The sequence below is a fragment of the Macaca nemestrina genome, chromosome 3 (assembly GCF_043159975.1).
Source record: "Macaca nemestrina isolate mMacNem1 chromosome 3, mMacNem.hap1, whole genome shotgun sequence".
In the NCBI taxonomy this organism is placed as follows: domain Eukaryota; kingdom Metazoa; phylum Chordata; class Mammalia; order Primates; family Cercopithecidae; genus Macaca; species Macaca nemestrina.
The window spans coordinates 47,150,902-47,169,799 of NC_092127.1; the positions used below are offsets into that span (position 1 = coordinate 47,150,902).

At 38.3% G+C, this 18,898-nt stretch overlaps 1 protein-coding gene across 10 annotated transcripts in view; it reads left to right on the forward strand.

Annotated features, from left to right (window-relative positions):
• The window catches only part of LOC105493295 (inositol polyphosphate-4-phosphatase type II B), an 822,839-nt gene that overhangs the window by 527,715 nt on the left and 276,226 nt on the right, over window positions 1-18,898 (forward strand). For all 10 annotated transcript variants that reach the window (XM_011760836.3, XM_011760835.3, XM_011760841.3 and 7 more), the window contains one exon: window positions 12,586-12,636. In XM_011760836.3, the coding sequence (XP_011759138.1) occupies window positions 12,586-12,636 (51 nt within the window). The remainder of the gene's footprint in view (window positions 1-12,585; window positions 12,637-18,898) is intronic.

An 18,898-nucleotide genomic window follows, 5' to 3' on the forward strand; every position in this document is an offset into this window, starting at 1 on the left:
TGACCCAGTTAAAGGAGTGTAAACAAGTAGGGCCCTGGAATCAGCAGTTTCTAAAACTTCTTTGGGTAATTCTAAAATGCAGCCCATGTTGAGAACCATTGATTAAACTATTAGATGCTCTGGTAGAATTCTATAGAGAAAGAAACTCTTGTGACAGTAGAATAGATCTACTGCAGTTATCACAATTTTGCCTGACAAACAGGAAACTTCACTGGACAGCTACCTTGAAAGCCCCATCCACTCCATGCCCATGTACATTTTTTTCAATTCATGTAAATACATAATTTGTAGGCTGATTATGTAAACCTATTAATTTGTATGGGGAGTTTGGCGATCTTCTTTTGACTGGATCTTCAAAGTCCAGGTTGTAAATGATCTGGAATACATAAGCAGTATCATGATAGTTTTGTTTTAAAGCTACTTAGAACTTATTTAGCCTTATATTGTTGGGACTAATGACTTTCAGTGAGCCACAGATTAATAGATATGTGCTTTTGTTCATATTACTGTTTTCTGTCTAATGGCTTGTTCATTAACTCATGACTGTGGTCTTAATTGGGGGCTGTTAATACCTAACGATTGCGTTTTTGAGTCTGGTAGTGTGATAAATTGTGTCTGTTTCTATTCCCTGAGGCTAATAGATATTTGCTTTTTAAAACTCTAATTAAGCAGCCCTAGGGAAGACAATTAAAGTCACCATCAGTTTGGGCTCTGAGGAGGCACACAGCCATGGAAGGGGCACAGATTTTGGAAGGAGACTGTTTAATGTCTAATCTGCCACTTGCTAATGAAGTGACCCTGGGCAAATTATCCCAGTTTTCTGAAACCCAGTTTTCTCATCTGTAAAATGGACAAAGAAATAATAATGCAACACAGAACTGTAATGAAATAATACAAGTAAAAAAAAAAATGACATGCCCTGAAATAATTAACCCAAAGATTAAACATATATTATTTCCTTGCTTCCATTATTATGTATCAACTGTAAGTTTTACAGTATTTCTAGGGCAGAAAGTTTCTAGGGTAGCCTATCGCCATCCAGGTCTAATGCTGAGGAGAAGTGATCAGCCGTAATGATTCTCCACGTTTTAGAATGACGGCACAATTATTTTTGCATATTGAAGTGGTAGAGAGAGGAAATGGATGAAGGCAGTGGTGGAAGTTTGATCTGATAACAACTGTTAGTAGCATACATGAGTTTTGAATTGCACTCTATGTATGTTTCATATGTTAATAATATCCTCATGTGAGGCTTTGGGAGTCAGCAGAAATGGAGTTCTCAGCTTATAAAGAACAGTTGTTTAGCAAGTTATCAGCTATTATCTTTAGTGCCTATAAAACACATTTTTAGATTGTGGCTTTACAGTACAAAGAGCTCCTTTATTTCTATTTGTAAAATATGTAAACATCCCTTACTACTTAAAGGAAAACTGTTGTCTGTCCTACTTTATACAGCTCTTTAGTGGTTTCTCCTTCTTGCTTTAGTTAAGTGCACAGGTCAGGACTTGGCTCATAACACATAGTGGAAGAAAATCGATGGGGTCTGTACAATGCTTGCTTCCCAGCCTATTGTTCATTTCAGGAAGACCCAGAAATAAGTAGTATGGAGGACAGAATCACTTATTCTCAGAAAAGCTGTAAGGAGACCTCTTTGACTTCCATGAAAACGAAACTTCATACCTGGCATCTCTTATTTTCAGCAGAACCTGTATCTTTCAGTGATTCTCTGATAAAGGAAGGTAATGTCTACAGATATTGTTGTCGTTCAGTATCCTTTCATCTGCTTGTAATAGACCTCTGTAATAGTTGGAAAGGGAAGTGGAATAAAATGTGGGTAATGGCAGGGATAGTCAGAGTTATATGACTCTGGAGCCACATTTACAGTCACTATTAACCTAAAGAACTACATGAGTCCTGTATGACTGGTAGAATTTAGTATAATGGCACATTCATATAGAGAAATTAGAAGTTTTAAAGAGCCACCAATTAAACATAAAGAGACACATGTGACTAGGAGCTGTGGTGTGAACATCACTGCTTTAAAGAAATGAATACATCTAAGGTTAGAGCATCCAAACTAAAAGAGTACTTATGTTTGTCTTAACTAGTGTTTCTTTTTGGCATGGAAGTCTGTAGAATGGACTTGTATACATAATTTGGTAGACTGTGCTTGACATTTGAAAGATGATCACATTTAGTGAGTAAAACCCAAGATAGCGTATCCCACTCAAGAATTACTGTTTATCCAAACTGGTTAATTGGGATGGTGTTTAGGCTTCCAGGTAAGCTCTAGTCTTACCAAAGGAACCAAATGTCATTATGCATTTGTACCAGTTTGTCAAAGACATAACAGACAGACCAAAATTTAAATGGCATTTTTTTCCTCTCCAATTACATATAACCATACTCTGTTGAATATAATTTTTTTCATCCCTTGACCACATGTTTGGAAGATTTATTAGTTTACCAATCACTTTTCTGGATATTGAGGAGTTCAGTTAGGGTAGGATGTGGCAGGTGGGACAAGCACTGCTCCTTCTGGCAACACCTAGAAAAGAAACTGGGCTGATTGCAAAAAATCACATGTTTAAAAGCACCATTAAGCTATCAGAGCAAAAATAACTAGAGAGACCAAATTTATAGAGTAAGGAGAACCTTTCAACATTGAGCTATCAGGAGCCATGATTTTTGTCTAGGGGTATTTGCTGACTCTTAGAGTGGGCTGAAGAATAGGCCTTTGCCTAGACAGAGAGCTGATGCTGCTGCTGTTGCTGCAGCTGCTGCTTGGAGAAAGAGAAATCAGCAAAGCTTTCAGCAGTTGTGTTGGATGAAGTGAGAAATGGAGAATTCAGGGGGCTCAAGTAAGTGGCCATTTTTTTTCTCAGAAGAGACTTGGTGAATTCTGACTCTTTGCAGGAGGCTAAAGAACCAGGTCAAAGGCTTCCAAAAAGCAGAGTGAAAGTCCCCATAGTTTCACAGTGCTTGGGAAACTAGAGAGAGAAACTGACAACAGGCAAGAGATGCCCTAGAGGGAGTGCTGAGTTGATACTGAGAAACTAAAAAGCCGTTTTTCACCTGAAGGTATTCACAGAGTCTCCCTGTGACTAGAAGTCTGAATATTAAGGTTTTGCCAAACAGAAGGTGGCAGCTGGCAGGCATAGCACTCAGCAGAGATTCGAATTTTCACGTATAGTTGGAATGACACATTTGGAGTCCAAAGGAGATTCAGACTCATGGCTGGTCTCCCTCTAAAGACTTTTGTCAGATTCTGAGGCTGTGTCAGGTGTAATGTTAAAGAAGTATAGTGGAATGTCTTACAATCTCCACTTTTTCAGGGCTGAGAAGCAAAGGCCAGTCAGGCTGTTGGTTGAAAATCACAAAGAGCCATACCAGATAACACAGGTAGACTCAGAGTCTTAGTTGGCTGGGACTACCCATAAAAAATACCCAGTCTACCCATAGACTGGGTGGCTTAAGCAACAAAAATTCATTTTCTCACAGGTCTGGAGTCTGCAAATCTAAGATCAAGGTGCTGGCAAGGTTGGCTTCTTCAAAGCCTCTCTCCTTGACTTGCAGACAGCAGCCCTCTTGCTGCCTCTTTGCATGGTCTCTCCTCTGGGCATGAGCTTTTCTGGTATCTCCTCTTCTTCTTACAAAGACACCAGTTACATTGGATTAGCACCCTATCCTATGGGTCTCATTTACCTCACCTGCCATTTGTCTCACATAAAAAGGGGGCAGCTGTCTGCTGGAAGGTATCATCTGGAACTTTTACAGTTGCTTGACATTAAAAAAAAGATCTTCATAACCAGAATAATAAACCTCATTTCTATTTCAGGCATGTTTAGGTGCAAGGAAGACCTACTGTTCTCATTACGACCCATTTCATTCATGAGCATTCTTCCAAACCAAAGCTTCTCAAACATTAATGTACATATGAATGAATTGGGAATCTTACCAAAATGAACACTATGATTCACATGTCTGGGGCAAGTCAGAGATACTGCATTTCTAACAGACTTCTAGAGAATGGTCTGGAGATCATCCTCCTGACCAGCTGTTGACCAGCAGGTGATGAGTATGCACACTAACATTTGAGGAACTTTTCCTAAAAATGTTCCAGCTCTGAGAATCTGTTAACTTTTTTTGTGTGTTCTTTTCAAAGGGAACCATATTTGATGGCTTGAACATGGCACAATATGTTTTAAGACTCCTCATAGGACTTAGAGCTAGTTCGTGAGGCTCATTCTTACCAAAAAGTAATCTAATTTATTTTATAGTAATAGTTCTTTACTTTAACTTGACTACACATTAGAATCAGTAGAGTATTAACCTTAAAAATACTGATGCTTGTGTCCTTCCCTTGAACATTCTGATTTAATTATTCTGGAGTGTGACCTGTGAATTGGCATTTAAAACAAACACAAAACCAAAAACATGTTACAGGTGATTCTACTGTGTTATCAAGATTCATAATAACTGTTTTAGGGTAGCACATTTTAAAAAATATTTTTACTAAAATAGTAGTGGGCTTGCTTTGGCCCACTCACCTTACTTACAAAGCATGTTTCTGGTAAAAATCAGCAAGTGGTGATAATAGCCCACTTTCAAAAGAATTAATATTTACCCATTATTAATATTTGAAGGAACATTTCTTAGAATTTTTTCAATCCTTTGAAGCTGGGTAGTTGTCACTCCTTAAAGACTAGAAATGTGATTCCATTTTGCCAGAGTCCTCTCCAATTCCTATTGTCTCAAACACCCAGCCCACTCCTTTCATTAATTTAACCTACCTGGAGCCTGTGGGCATACAAGTTTGTAACACTACCTTTACGATACCGATTTGTGAGATATAGTAAGCTAGAAATTCCAAATGTTGAAGAAGAAATGTTAAGTTTACTTCCCAGGAATATTTCAGATATAATTTTCATATTGCATAGATGGGTTTTTTTTGGGGGGGGGTTAACTGAGACATTCCTTCCATCTCTAAGGTTCTGTGGCCTAAATCATTTAGATTTGTACATGCATCATTTTCTCCATGCGAGATTGAAATTAAACAACTGGAAAACTGTTATTGAAGACTAGCTGATAGATTTTAGAAAACTGAAGGTTCTTAGCAATTATTATTAGATGTCTGACTCTTACCATGTCATTGTTATTGCATATCAGCAAAATATACCTTGTCTTCTTAATCTCTTACTCTCTGCGATTGTCAGTGCTTATAATAGTGATTGAATCATAATATGTGCTTGATATATGCTTGCTGGCCTTAAAATAGTAAATGAAGTTTTAATGTTAGCTCTTTTGCTATATTTTCTCATAACTACACACTAAATAAATCCAAAATTTCATTAGAACAAATCTGGAGGCATTATATTACCCAAATTCAAACTATACTTCAAGGCTGTAGCCAAGAAAACAGCATGGCACTGGTATAAAAATAGGCACATAGACCAATGGAACAGAATACAGAACCCAGAAATAAAGTCAAATACTTACAGCAAAGTAATCATCAACAAAGCAAACAAAAGTAGGGAAACATAAAGAAGGTAAAGGGCACTCTATTCAACAAATGGTGCTGGCACAATTGGCAAGTCACATGTTAAAGAATGAAACTGGATCCTCGTGTCTGACCTCATACACAAATTGACTCAAGATGTATCAAAGACTTAAATCTAAGACCCGAAATCATAAAAATTCTAGAAGTTAACATTAGAAAAACCCTTCTAGATATTGACTTAGACAAAGAATTCATAACCAAGAACGCAAAAGCAAATGCAACAAAAGCAAAGATAAATAAATGGCATTTAATTAAACTAAAGAGCTTCTTCACAGCAAAAGAAATAATCAGCAGAGTAAACAGACAACTCACAGTGTGGGAGGAAATCTTTGCAAACTATGCATCTGACAAAGGGATAATATTCAGAATTTACAAGGAACTCAAGTCAGCAAGAAAAAAACAAATAATTATATCAAAAAGTGGCCTAAGGACATAAATAATTCTCAAGAGAAATATAAATGGCTAACAAGCCTATGAAAAAATGCTCAATGTCACTCATTATAAGGAAAATGCAAATCAAAACTACAATGTGATATCACCTTACTCCTTCAGAAATGACCACAATTAAAAAAAAAAAATAGATGTTGGTGTGAATGTGGTAAAAAAAGAACACTTTTACACTGCTGGTGTGTATGTAAACTAGTACAACCACTATGGAAAACAGTGCAGAGATTCCTTAATGAACTAAAGGTAGATCTACCATTTGATCCAGCAATCCCACTACTGGGTATCTACCCAGAGAAAAAGGAGTCATATGAAAAAGACACTTGTACATGCATGTTTATAGCAGCACAATTCACAATTGCAAAAATATAGAACCAGCCCATATGCCCATCAATCAGTGAGTAGATAAAGAAAATGTGGTCAACCATAAAAAGAAATCAAATAATGTCATTTACAGCAATGTAGATGGAGGTGCAGACCATCATTCTAAATGAAGTAACTCAGGAATGGAAAACCAAACATAGTATTTCTCACTTATAAATCGGAGCTAAGCTATGAAGACACAAAGGCATAAGAATGATACAGTAGATTCTGGGGACTTGGGGAATGGTGGGAGTGGGGTGAGGGATTAAAGGCTACACATTGGGCACAGTGTACACTGCTCAGGTGATGGGTGCACCAAAATCTCAGAAATCACCACTAAAGAAATTATCCATGTAACCAAACACCACATGTTCTTCCAGAACCTAGTAAAATTAAAAAGAACAGAGGGTCTAAATTATTCTGTCAAAGCAAATGTAAATATCCAAATTTTAGTGTCTTAGCACAGTGGAAGTTTATTTCTTGATTATTGTGGTAGGCAGAATTCTAAGATTGTTCCCAAAATTAGCACTCCATGATGTACATCCCTGCATAATCCTCAATGCTGTGATATAATAGAACTTAATCTCATGATTAGGTCATATTATATAGCCCAGTTAAAAGACAGATCATCCAAGAAGAGCCTGACCTAATCAGGTAATCCTTTAAAAGAGAGTGAGTTCTTCCTAAAAACAGAAGTTAGAGAAGATTTGATGGCAAGAAGATCCTCTGTTGCTGAATTTAATGGAGGAGGGAGCTTGGCAAGGACTGCTGGTGTGTGAACCCAGGAGTTTAGAGCAGCCTCCTGTGAACAGCCATCAAGAAAATAAGGACCACAGTTCAAGAGTTGCAAGAAACTAGATTCTGAGAAGCCTGAGGGAACTTTGAAGCACATCTTTCTGCAGTGAAGCCTCTAAATGAGGACACAGCCAGCTGACACCTTGATTTCAGCCAAGTGAGACTTGAGTGGAGAATCCAGCCATATCATGCCTGGACTTCTAACCTACAAAGCTGTGAACAAATAAATGGATGTTATTTTAAGCAGCTGAGTTTGTGGTAATTTGTTGCACACCAGTAGAAAACTAACACAATTATTTAACAGTCTACTACCAGTAGTGATGGCTGGCAGATGGCTTTCTTTCATGTGGTAATTTTGGGACTCAGGTGCAGCTCAGCCACCACATAAAGACTGGACTCCTCTATGTATGGCCATTGGAAGAAGAATGAGACAGTGGAGAGAGTGTATATAATCACTTTTGCAAAATCCAGCTTGGTTACAGCAAACATCACTTGCATGTACATTTCATTGGTGAGAACTAGCCACATGGCTGCTCCTGGGAGCAGGGTTTCTAGGATATGGAATCCTGGTTAAGCAGGCAGCTTCCTTCTGGAAAATTCATACTGTGAGGCAGAGCAAAACATTTCTGTTGTAGTCAAATTTTAATGTTTGATTAAAGACACTTATGTGTCTCCTTCCAAGTAGGACAAGTAAATGTGATGATATATTCTAATTTGAGATACGTAGAGAATTAGAGTAACACTTTTTTTTTTCTTAAAGAAATGAGACACATTCATTATCAGAGACAATATCAGGTGTGACAGTTTTCTAGGAAGAGGATCTGGGCTCTATCCCTGCTGAGAGGTGTCCCTCCGCTATAACCAATATCTTTCCCTCTGCCTGCCAGCTGAGACTGTCTAGAGGGATGATGCTTCTCCCTCACCTACCAATGAGCAGATGCACTTGAATGAGGTCAGGTGCTGCCAGTCTAGTGTGCAGACTCAGGACAGCATGGCCTTTTCCTTCTCTGGGTCTGGATCTCCAACAGACTCCTAGCATTTCAGGCAGCCCCACTGCCTGATTTTCAGCTACTCACCTACAAAAAATGGAGCAGTCCTCACTCTCCTCCCACCCTCAGGACAGCAATGCCCATGCTCATTGTAACAAGGTTGACTAGTCTGAGGAGTATATCTTGCATAAATTTGAACACTAAAGTCCTGTGTTCAGCTGCTGTATTGGTAGCTGAAGCAGCGTCTTGTTGGGGACAATTAAGACTTGTGAAGTAGTCTATATGAATTCCTGAAAGAGTGAGAATAACCCACTCTATGCTACCTGGTTTTGTTTTGTTTTTAAGATAAATTTAGTTAGTTTAATTTTGAACTTCTGGGGTTGATAGAGAAGGAAATTTGTTTTAGATGAACCTTAAAAAATATTCAAGATGGAATAGGAAACATGATTTTCTACAGATCACATTAATTGGTCTGCCTTGCTTTATTTGACATCATAAAAGTCTAGACAAAAGGAAGCTGTAAGAATGTTTTAAATTTGTAGTCAGGAAGACATTCTTATGTTCCTGGAAGGGACAGGGAGGGGGAATAGTGACGAAAAATAGACAGAAGAACTGCTGACAAGACCAAAAAAGGGAAAATGAATTCCAAAGGAAGGCTTGCAATTCTCAGGAGGCATGACATTGTCGGTGAACCAGAATATTCCAAATGCTACAGTGACAGCCTTTGCTTCATCCCTTTCTCACCAAGAGGTCTCATCTATATCTGTTCAGGCCTTAGTATTTTTTAGTGACATATTCCTCCTTCTCTCCCTTGCTCCCTGTCTCATGGTCCTCCTCCCTTCCTTCCTCTGCCTTCCTCTTCTTCTTTCTTTCCTCGCCTCTTTCCTCTTCATTTTCTCTCTTCCCCCCTCCATTTCTTTCTCACACACTTTGTTCTTCTCTCTCTGGGTCAGGTACTGTTTGCAGTGCTGAAAAGGATAGAATACAACAACCTGTAGGGTCTATTAACCCCATGTTAAATAACTGATAAAAAGGCTGAAAGGCAGCTGGCATGAAGAGGTTCAATCATTTTCCCAAGGTGACTTGGGAAGAGTTGGGATGTGTCAAGGGCTCTGATCATGCCACTCCACTGTTCAGTGCCTTGCCTGATTTCCTATTGCCTGGAATAATGCAGTGGAATAAAACTCCATTTCTATAACATGGGAGACAGCCCTCTCCAGTAAATGGCCCCAACCAATTCCCCAAACGTATGTAACTCCTGCCATTTCCTGCAGGGCCCCAATAGCATCAACAGAATACTGATATTCCCTGAACACAACTGAGCTCTGGTTTTTTGTTTGTTCATTTTTGTTTTTGTTTTTGCATCTTGGTGATTATATTTATTGGAAGAATTGGAGGGAAAAGTGCCATTTAGCTTAAGAAGTCGTGGGTTATGTGCAAATCAATTCATTTTAAGAGTGGAAAAATCCTCAGAATTATTTCTTAATATCAAAAGTATGCAGTTTTCTCTTTCAAATGCTTTGCACATTTAAAGAGGCAATTGTACAAAGTCTCCTATTTTCCATAGCGGACAAATTCTTTGTGTCAGCCAACTTTCAATGGAGGGACAACCAGGACAGCATCATCTCCCTGGATAGAGAGCGTTGGAATACTCAGTTTCGTTGATTTACATATCCCTTCATATATTTGTTCGTCAGTTTCTATAGTAGCCACAGTTTCTTCTACATCTCCTAACATCATATTTAAATGTTGATCCTAAGCATGTAATCTGCCTTGAAGCCGTCAGTCATTTCCCATTTTCATGTAAATTCTCTCATCTTGGTAGTTTGTTGCTGGCCCACATAATCTGCCATGTTTCAAATCCTGCACCCTTCCCGCGGAACTCTTACAACTCTATGACACGTACTTGTTACATAAAACCCTGCTTGTTTTATCATATCCTTCCTTGCCTAAAACTCCTAGCCATCCTTCAAAACCCAGACCACTTCTTTTGTGAAGCCTTTCCTGAAACTCACAGGATAAAATAGTTATACTTCATTCTAAATGCCCACAGGACAATGCCCATATTTCTATTATAGCACTTATTGCATTGTGCTAAATTATTCACATATGTGTCTCACTCACTGGCCTCTGAAGTCTCAACAAGAAATACTGGGGCATTACTCACTAGCAAATCCAGTGCTTGCTACCTAGCTTGTGTTCACTGCAATGGAGGAATATATAAGAAAAGCATCACTGATATAACCTATGTACCATAACATCAGTAATAGGATAAAGAATATTAAATATATATGTAAAAGAAGATAAGGAATGTTCTTTTCCTTCTGTAGTTTATTGATAATTATAAGAAATACATGTTCTACATATAAAATTATTAAAATGTGGGAGTTTACCATGTTGCAGGAATTGTCAGAATTTTCTACCTTTGTCTAATGTTAAAACACTTTTATATTAATATTTATGACCCAAATCAAATACTTTATACAACTCTATGTATGTTGACCCTCTTACCAATTTCTGACTTTTTCACTTTATTTGTAAATTCAAGTGTATATCTTTGGAAAATGTTATTTGGCTGTCAACTTTTTAAAAAATTAATGTATATATGTACACATATGTGCATTATATGGTACATGTTGTGAATATTCATTATATAGCACTTTATACTGTATATATATGTAGTATAATAAACTGTTCATATACACACAGAGATAGAGGGAGAAACCATATTTATATATACTATATATAATCCATACACACACTACATTGTCCACCACCTCTATTTGTATATAGTTTCCTCATCCTTTGAGGCCAGTTGATGACTTTCAGATAATGAGACTGAATGGTAATCTGGGCCAAAAAATGTTAATGCAGCTACCAAACTGCTAATGCTCTTAGCCAGCAAGTGCTCTGTCACACAGTCCTGAGTTGAAGAGTTGAGTGTGTTCTACAAATTGTGTTTACTCCATTGAGGTCTCTCATGTCATTTATTTTGTGCTTGGTTGAACAATTTTGAGTTATAATGACTGACAAATTGTGCAAGCGACAGTGCTGGATCTGTCATAAAGATACCAAAAGTATTAAGCTAGAAGTCGAAATGCACATTTTATTATAGCTTGTGGCTTTTTTAAAGGAATTGGCAACTGTGTTCAAGATTAGCAGGCCACAAGGAGCTGATTCAAGTCTCTTAACTTATTAGAGGTATTAGAAGCATCCCTTCAATCTGGGAGGATTGACTTGGTATGGTCAGGTATGTCAAGACTTAAGGGATTTGAAGAGAAGTATGATTAAAAGGATTTTGTTAGAATGATCCCCTAAAATGTTGATCCTTTAAGTATTTTAGGCTGTTGCTTTCTGATTCTTCCCCTCCAATCCCCTTTCTCTCCAAGTAAACAGGATGTCCTTATATATTGCTTTATATTCATTTAACTTGTTTAACTCATCTTTATTTCAAATTAAGACATACTAGATATAAGTTTCTTGCCTTTTCTTACGTTCACTATCTTTTTCTGAAGCAAGAAAGGTAATCATGATTTTTTTTTTATTTGAAATGTGATTTCTTAAGAGAACCATAGAGTCGGTAGCTGTACATTGGAAGCAGAATATCTGGGGGCATGGAGGAGCACCAAGAGTTTGAAAGGGTTCCCAGGTGATTCTAATGTACAGTCAGGATTGAAAATCACCACTCAGTTGAAGATACATGTCTCTTGATTATATAAGGAGTTAAGTGTTTCAACTAGAACACTTTTTTGGAAAGATTACCCAGATAACTGGTTCTTTTACATTATTCTCCCTCCCACAATTGAGAATTACCTTTCCAGTAAATTCAGATGATGATATCTGTTAGTTTGGCCCACAATTCTCAAGTGGGAAAGATATCCTATAAGAAGCATGAGTGTGGGCACTCATTTGGAGAATAATTTTTTAATTAAAAAAATTGACACATAATTGTACGTACTTATGAGGTACATAATGACATTGCAATACATATGATGTATTTTAATCAGATCATGGTAATCAGCATATCCATAATTTCAAACATTTATCATTTCTTTGTGTTGGGAACATTCATTACGCATGCATGGAATTGCTTTCTCTATACCAGCTCTTTCCTTTCCCTTGAATGTTGAATGAAGCTTGCCTTTTTAGGAGATTAAAGAGAACTGTCTAAATCCCAGATATCTCTGTATTAGATAAAGAGATGGAGTGAGGATCCAGGCAGCTCTGTCCACTTAGAAAAATCTGGAAGTTCAGGAACTGTAACAGCACAGCTTCACTGCACTGCCATGGGTGTTGCACACAGGTTAATTCATTAATGATTAACCACAGAGTCTGAATTGATGTGAGATGAAGGAAAGTGAAACCCTGCACCTGTGTGAGGCTTCTGCACTAGCTTCTACCCCAAAGTCTTACAGAAAATGTTTTTCTCCACAGGTTCGAACCAGTGTCCTACCAGAACATAAGGATCCCCCGCCAGAAGTTGGGGTAAGTGTTTCTTATGTTTCCAAAAGGCACACACGTTGCTTCTAAATTAATCATTTGGATTTTCTCTGGCCTCCTGCTTGGTGGCTGACAAATAAAATTGAATTACGTTAAGAGGGTGTGGCTCTTTGAGGAGGTACTGTCACATATTTGCTGAATTGCATGGAATTCATTTTTTTTGTTTCCTGAAAATCATCCTCAAGTGAATTCATATTTAGTTCAGCTGGCTAGAGATGAGCCTAGACTTTGCCCTGCAGGTAGCCGAACTGTGATTCAGAGCCAAGATTCCTGGACCAACAGGAGGTGAGGGAAATTACAGATGTGATCTCTACCGCTTCAGGAAGAAGGAAGAGAACCAGCCATAGGATTGTGATATTTTGTTTCCTGCCACTTAAACACTGTAATGAAGGTCAAAAGAGAGGCAGTCACCACTGTTCAGTCCAATGTTGGAAAATCCTGCTGAAGTTTTCTTGCTGCACTGAACTATTGCCTCTCCAGTATTTAGAATTTAGAAGAACAAGAAGGTACTGGGTGCTTTCTGCTTAGACAAGGCTAGAGTAGGTGATGGCAGCTCCTAAAAGATACAGCCCCACAGGCTGAATCCTTGAGATCTGTGTGTTCAGAGAGGAGGAAAAAGACCAGAAGTAAATTAGGTCTGAGAAGCCCTGGGGCTGAGCCAACTGGAAGAGCTATTTGAAATACCCTGAAATTCTACAGGCACTTGACAACCTTCTTCCAGTCAGTGTGAGGACACTGTACTAGGTACCATTCATTTTCTCCTTGAACACAGCCACAAACTGCCAAGGAAGGACTCCAAAAATATGCACCAAAGTTTGACTCGACTGAGCATAATGTCAGTTATCTCTGCAGCTGTTAGTGAAGAAGCAGAGGGAAAAGGACGATGTCTTGCTTTCTCATGCCTAACACAAGCCTTTCATCTCTTCCTGGGGACTGATTGAGTAACTGCTTTGACTTGGGGCAATCCTTGCAGTTTTTATGCCTGTCCCTTCAACCTCTTGTGCCACTCACTTCCACCATCAATCTCTGTGCTGACTACACAAACCTTCATTTAGTTCCTCCAGCGCATCCAGAAAGTTCTCCCCAGCCTCAGGCCTCCACAGACACAGGCAGATGGGCTTCTGTCAGCCTGGACTGCTGCATCCCATGGGGAGAGGGCTCCCTTCCACAGCTCAGGGCCAGCTCACATGTTTCCACTACTACCACCCTGGGGCCCTGCTTCCAACAGGACCCTCCATCCTAAATGCACGCTCTCATCACACCCATGGCACTGCTTCATAGAATGTGAGACTTTTTAAACTATTAATATGGGTAATACATTGTTCTACCAAGGTGTTCCATTTATTTGCCAAGGTTCAAGGAAGCTTAGCTGATTTAATTTTTTTCTTCTGTGATCACTGCCTGCCCTGACCCCACTCCACCACTGCTCTTGTGTTGAATTCCCCTTGCTTAAAGCTTTAATGATATTTTGGCCCAATTGTGTAGATTTCTCCGAATTTTTTCTCTCACTCAGGTTCTTGGGAATCCATCTTAATTATCTTAAACCTTGAGTCTCTTATCTAATTTTATTTTCTTCTACCTCTTCCCACCATTTCCCCCTATAGACTAGACTTTCTGTGACTCTTAACAGCGTGCAGTAGGGAGGAAGTCTAATGTGATTCCCACACATGACCTGTCCTTTCTTCTTTTGATTCCTCAGTTGTGGCAGCAAAGAGGAAGGAGTAGGGAGACAGAGGTTTATTCTGGGCTTGCTCCTGGTGAGGGTGAGGTTTCCTTGCTGCTAGACTTGATGCTTCTCAGGCAGTGACTGGTGTTAGAGTCCTCTCTGTGGCAGATACTGATTTGCTGGCTCTCTGATGGACAAAGGTATAGATATTTCTGGGGACTTTGTCAGGTTCTCCTCATAGCATAATTGCCTACCATGGGGGACCTGGCTCTGGGCCAACTTCCTCCACTGCCCACCCCTACTCCATTCCCTCTTGTTGTGAGATCTACCATTCAAGTACCTGGCTCCAGGTCAGCTATTTTCTGTGCTATCCAAATACATGAAACTCACATGTACTTGCCATCCCACATGGAAGAAATGCAGGCTGTTCCATTGTGTGTTTCCTCTTTCGGCTCAGCCATCTCTCTGCTGATCCTTTCTACAAGCCCCAGCAGCATCAGGCACTGGGTCATATTCAATGATTCTCAAAAGAGAGACAATCAGTCCCCAGTGGAAGTAAACATGGTTTAGACACCTCTAGGCTTTATAAGTGATTTTTGGTACCAGACCCTCTTGGCTTCAGCTCTGAGGATAAAGATATTTTCCTGGGGGATGCTTAAGAGAGAAACTAGCATCTCCAAAATCAGACACCTTCCTAAATGCTGACCTCTCCTCTCTTCTAGCCCTAGCTTTATATTAACTGGGTGTATTGTGGCTACTTACAGACCAGCATCTCTACACTGGTTCCTCATCAAGCATGTTAATAAGATTGCTGGCCTCAAACACTGAAGGTTCTCTGAACATACAATGGGGTACATTTATTATATTGTGTCTTCATCTTTGACAAAACTCGGCTATAATTCCTGGACTAAAAGAGAAATCTCGATTGGTATCCTGTGACATGCCTATTTTTGCAATTAGGAATGTACCCTAAGGCAAGTAATGTGACAAACTGTGGCTTAAAACTAATTAATGGGTTTGTTTTTCTCATGTTATAGAAGTCTTGGGAAAATTGTCCAGGGCTTCAGCTACTCAAAAGTGACTTGAAGCAGCCAAACTCTATCCATCTTCCTGGTCCTTCTTTCTTAGAGAACTGCACAGACTGGCCATGGTACCCCAGGTAGCACATTCTGGGTTGAGTGAAGAATAAAGGGAAGAAGCTCAGCTGGCCTATTCCTTCAACTTGGAAAACAGTAACTTCCTGGGAAATTTCATTTTGTATACTGTCACTTACATAGTATTGGGAAGCCCTAAGTCCTTAGCTAGAAGAGAATCTGGGTACAATTCTCATTTAAACAAAATTGAGGTGCTATTAGTAATGAAGAATGGGCAGGAAGCGTGTTAAGTAGGCAATTAGTTATGTCTCCACACTCCTGCTAGATGTACTCCATGATAACAAGGTCTCTATTTCTGATATTCCTGGCTTTGTGCTTGGAAGCTAGCAAATCTATGATCTATGTATTGAATAAATCAAAAGCATACCACGATTTTATTTTGCCAACCATTTTATGTATTGTTAGAACCACCAGAAATAAATGAGTGGGGGATTCTAGAAATGACTAATAATACAGTAAAAAATCTAACAACTTTTATGACCCATCAGAACTCAAAATGGCAAGTATGACTTCAGAACTAAATATCAAGCACAGTAAGAGTAAGTCTGAAAAAGAACAAGTCAGCATGCCTTAATTTCCTAACACCCTCAGATTACATGTTATTTTGGAGAGAGAAGTTAACATATGTTGACCACCTATGAAGTACCACTTGTTAATATACATCCTATCAGCGAATCCTCAAAATATTTCCTTGGACACTCCAAAACAGGTCTGAGAGTTTAAGCTCTTGGCCAAGAAAACAGAGCCAGTAATGGCTTTGTCATTACAACATACAAGGGTTCTACTCTTCAAGTACTCTAATTTTTTTTAAAGAGCTTAGATTTTTTTATTGTAATCTTTCAAATATGTTAGGTGTGTTTCTTTTCAGTCTCAAACAGAATTTACCGGATGCACCCAAATATTTTCTTGATGACTTAGTCAAGCAAATGTTAATATGTGCTCTTAGACCTTTTGAGGTATATTCACAAGTAAAGATAAAATTCTATGATAAGTGACTTTACCTTAAAGTGCTTTTTAATGTTTCCTTTGGGCTATTCATCAACTTTTAATAGATTTCTTCCCAATTATTTTTTCTTTCTGATGTATTTTTCAATGTTAATAGTTCATTTAGTCTTTTTCTCTTCCTGTGGGGTAGGAAATAATGTAACCATATCTGTTATGGTTTACAGAAAAAAAAAAGTACCTGGGCTATGAAAAGACCTGTGTGTAGGTTATGCATAAGAGATGTTGTGTATCAGTCTTATAATACAACCTTCAACTTTTCAAAGACCTTTGAAAACTTATACCATAGATCCTGTATGTTGTTTTATGAGGATAGGTCGAAATTTTATTGATATATTCATTTGACCTCTAAACCAGCAGTGTTCAATGGATATAATGTATGTCACAAAATGCATGCTGCATATTTAATTTTAAATTTTCTAGCAGCTGTGTTTTTAAAAAGTAAGAGAAACAGGCTGAATTAATTTTAATATATTTTATTGAACCCAATATATGCAAAATATTATTCCAAAGTGTAATCAATGCATTACATATTTGTATTCCTTTTTCATACTAAGCATTCTAAATTCAGTGTGTATTTTATACTGAGTATACATCTCAACTTGGAGTAGCCACATTTTACCTGCTAAAGCTAGTGGCTACTCATTGGATAGCACAGCTCTGGAGAGTAGTTGAATAAATTTGATGAGGTTCATGCAAATTGCAATAAAAAAAAAAAACCAAAAAAAAAACAAAAAACAAAAACAAAAATAAAACCTGTGCTTTGAATATAGGCTTTGTGAGAAGAACATGAATGATAGAGGTCTGGGCATCTGTGGCCACATGTGTGGTGGTGTACCTTCTCTGACCCCTTAAAGGTGACTGGGGAGCCACAGAGGACCTGCTGCATGGAGATGTCAAATCCTACTGAGCAGTCTGGATATGTGTGACTTGCTCGGAGTGGCTTCAGGGACTGGTGGGATATAGTATTCATGTGGACACTCCCTGTAGAGAGAGGCCAGGAATTCTGACAGATGCCCTACTTTTTTCCATCCTGTTTGATAGTACTCTCCAGCCAGGTGAGACTGAAATCATGCAGAAAACAATGTAATGATCATCTGCTTCGGGGTTCTTACATCAGAATAACTGAGTGTTGTATTGTCATGAGCAGGCAAGAAAGGTTAGAGCTGCATGTTGTGCAAGCAGAGTCTGTCAGAAGGAAAGGGAACTGCCACCTGTCCTAGAAATGAGGCGCAGCATGGTGGGGATGAAAGAATGCTGGAGAGAGAAGCAAGAAACCCAGGTTCTAACTTGGCTTCTACAGATTAACTAGTTCGGTGACATGTGTAAGCCAGTTTACTCTTAGAGGCCCCAGTTCCTTCATCTACAGACTAGCAGGGCCTTAACAATCCTTAAGGCTCTTTAAATATCCTATGCAATCTAATACAACTTACAGCTCTAAGGGATCATAGGTAATATTTTCTCAACAATAATACTCATAACTATACAGTACCTTTTGGCCTTTGTATCTTTTTTCATCTTTTTTTCTAAAATGTATTCTAAGTTATATTTCCCCCAAATCTAATATTTATTTTTAAAGATATATTTTTCTTTTTGTAGTGCAGGCATTTCTTATAGACTCCTCAAAAAATACTTTGCCTTTTCCCAAAAGTATTTAAGCTGTGCATTAGATGCTTTTAAGGCATCTGACTTCTAGTTATATGATCTTAATCACTATGCAAATATTTATGGGAGATGTTTTATTTTCCTGGCTAGATGTTTTCTTTGCCTGGATTACTTTAATTTTCTCATAGCAATAACTATGAGAAAGATAAGTTATCATATGCATTTTTTTCTTTAGCAACTAAGGTCTAGAGTAGTGGAGCAACTAGTTCAAGGCCCCAGACTTCATAAGGGAGAAGACAGGGAAATAAGAAGTGACAATGCTTAGCAGTAGATGGTGAGCCTGGGGGCTGCAAGAAGTAATGTAATTGTCCAGATTTTCATTTTTGAACAGAATAACTGATTTAGAGCCACGCTTCAGACCTCTGAGCTCCAACTCTAGTGAAGCTTTCTCTTTTTTGTCTTTATTTCCCCCTGATAGAAACAGCACCAAAGGAGATTCAGAAAAAAATGTCCCTTGAATTATACTTAAAATATTAAAAAATTAAATAGCTTATCTTAAATTATATAATTATGACAGTGATAGCAAAGATACAATAGCTTTATATTAAATTATTCTTTTACATTAGCATCATGTGCTGTAGAGAAGACTCTTTTCTCATTCATTCTTTCACAATGTGTTCAGCAAGTATTCACATAGATTAAAGATTTATTTTCTAACTTTGGGGTGGGAGAATCCTGGTTTTAGTTATACTGAGGTGAAGAAAACAAATAAAAAACCAGCTCAAAAGTAAATGTATAGGCAATCCCATTGTTTGTTGTT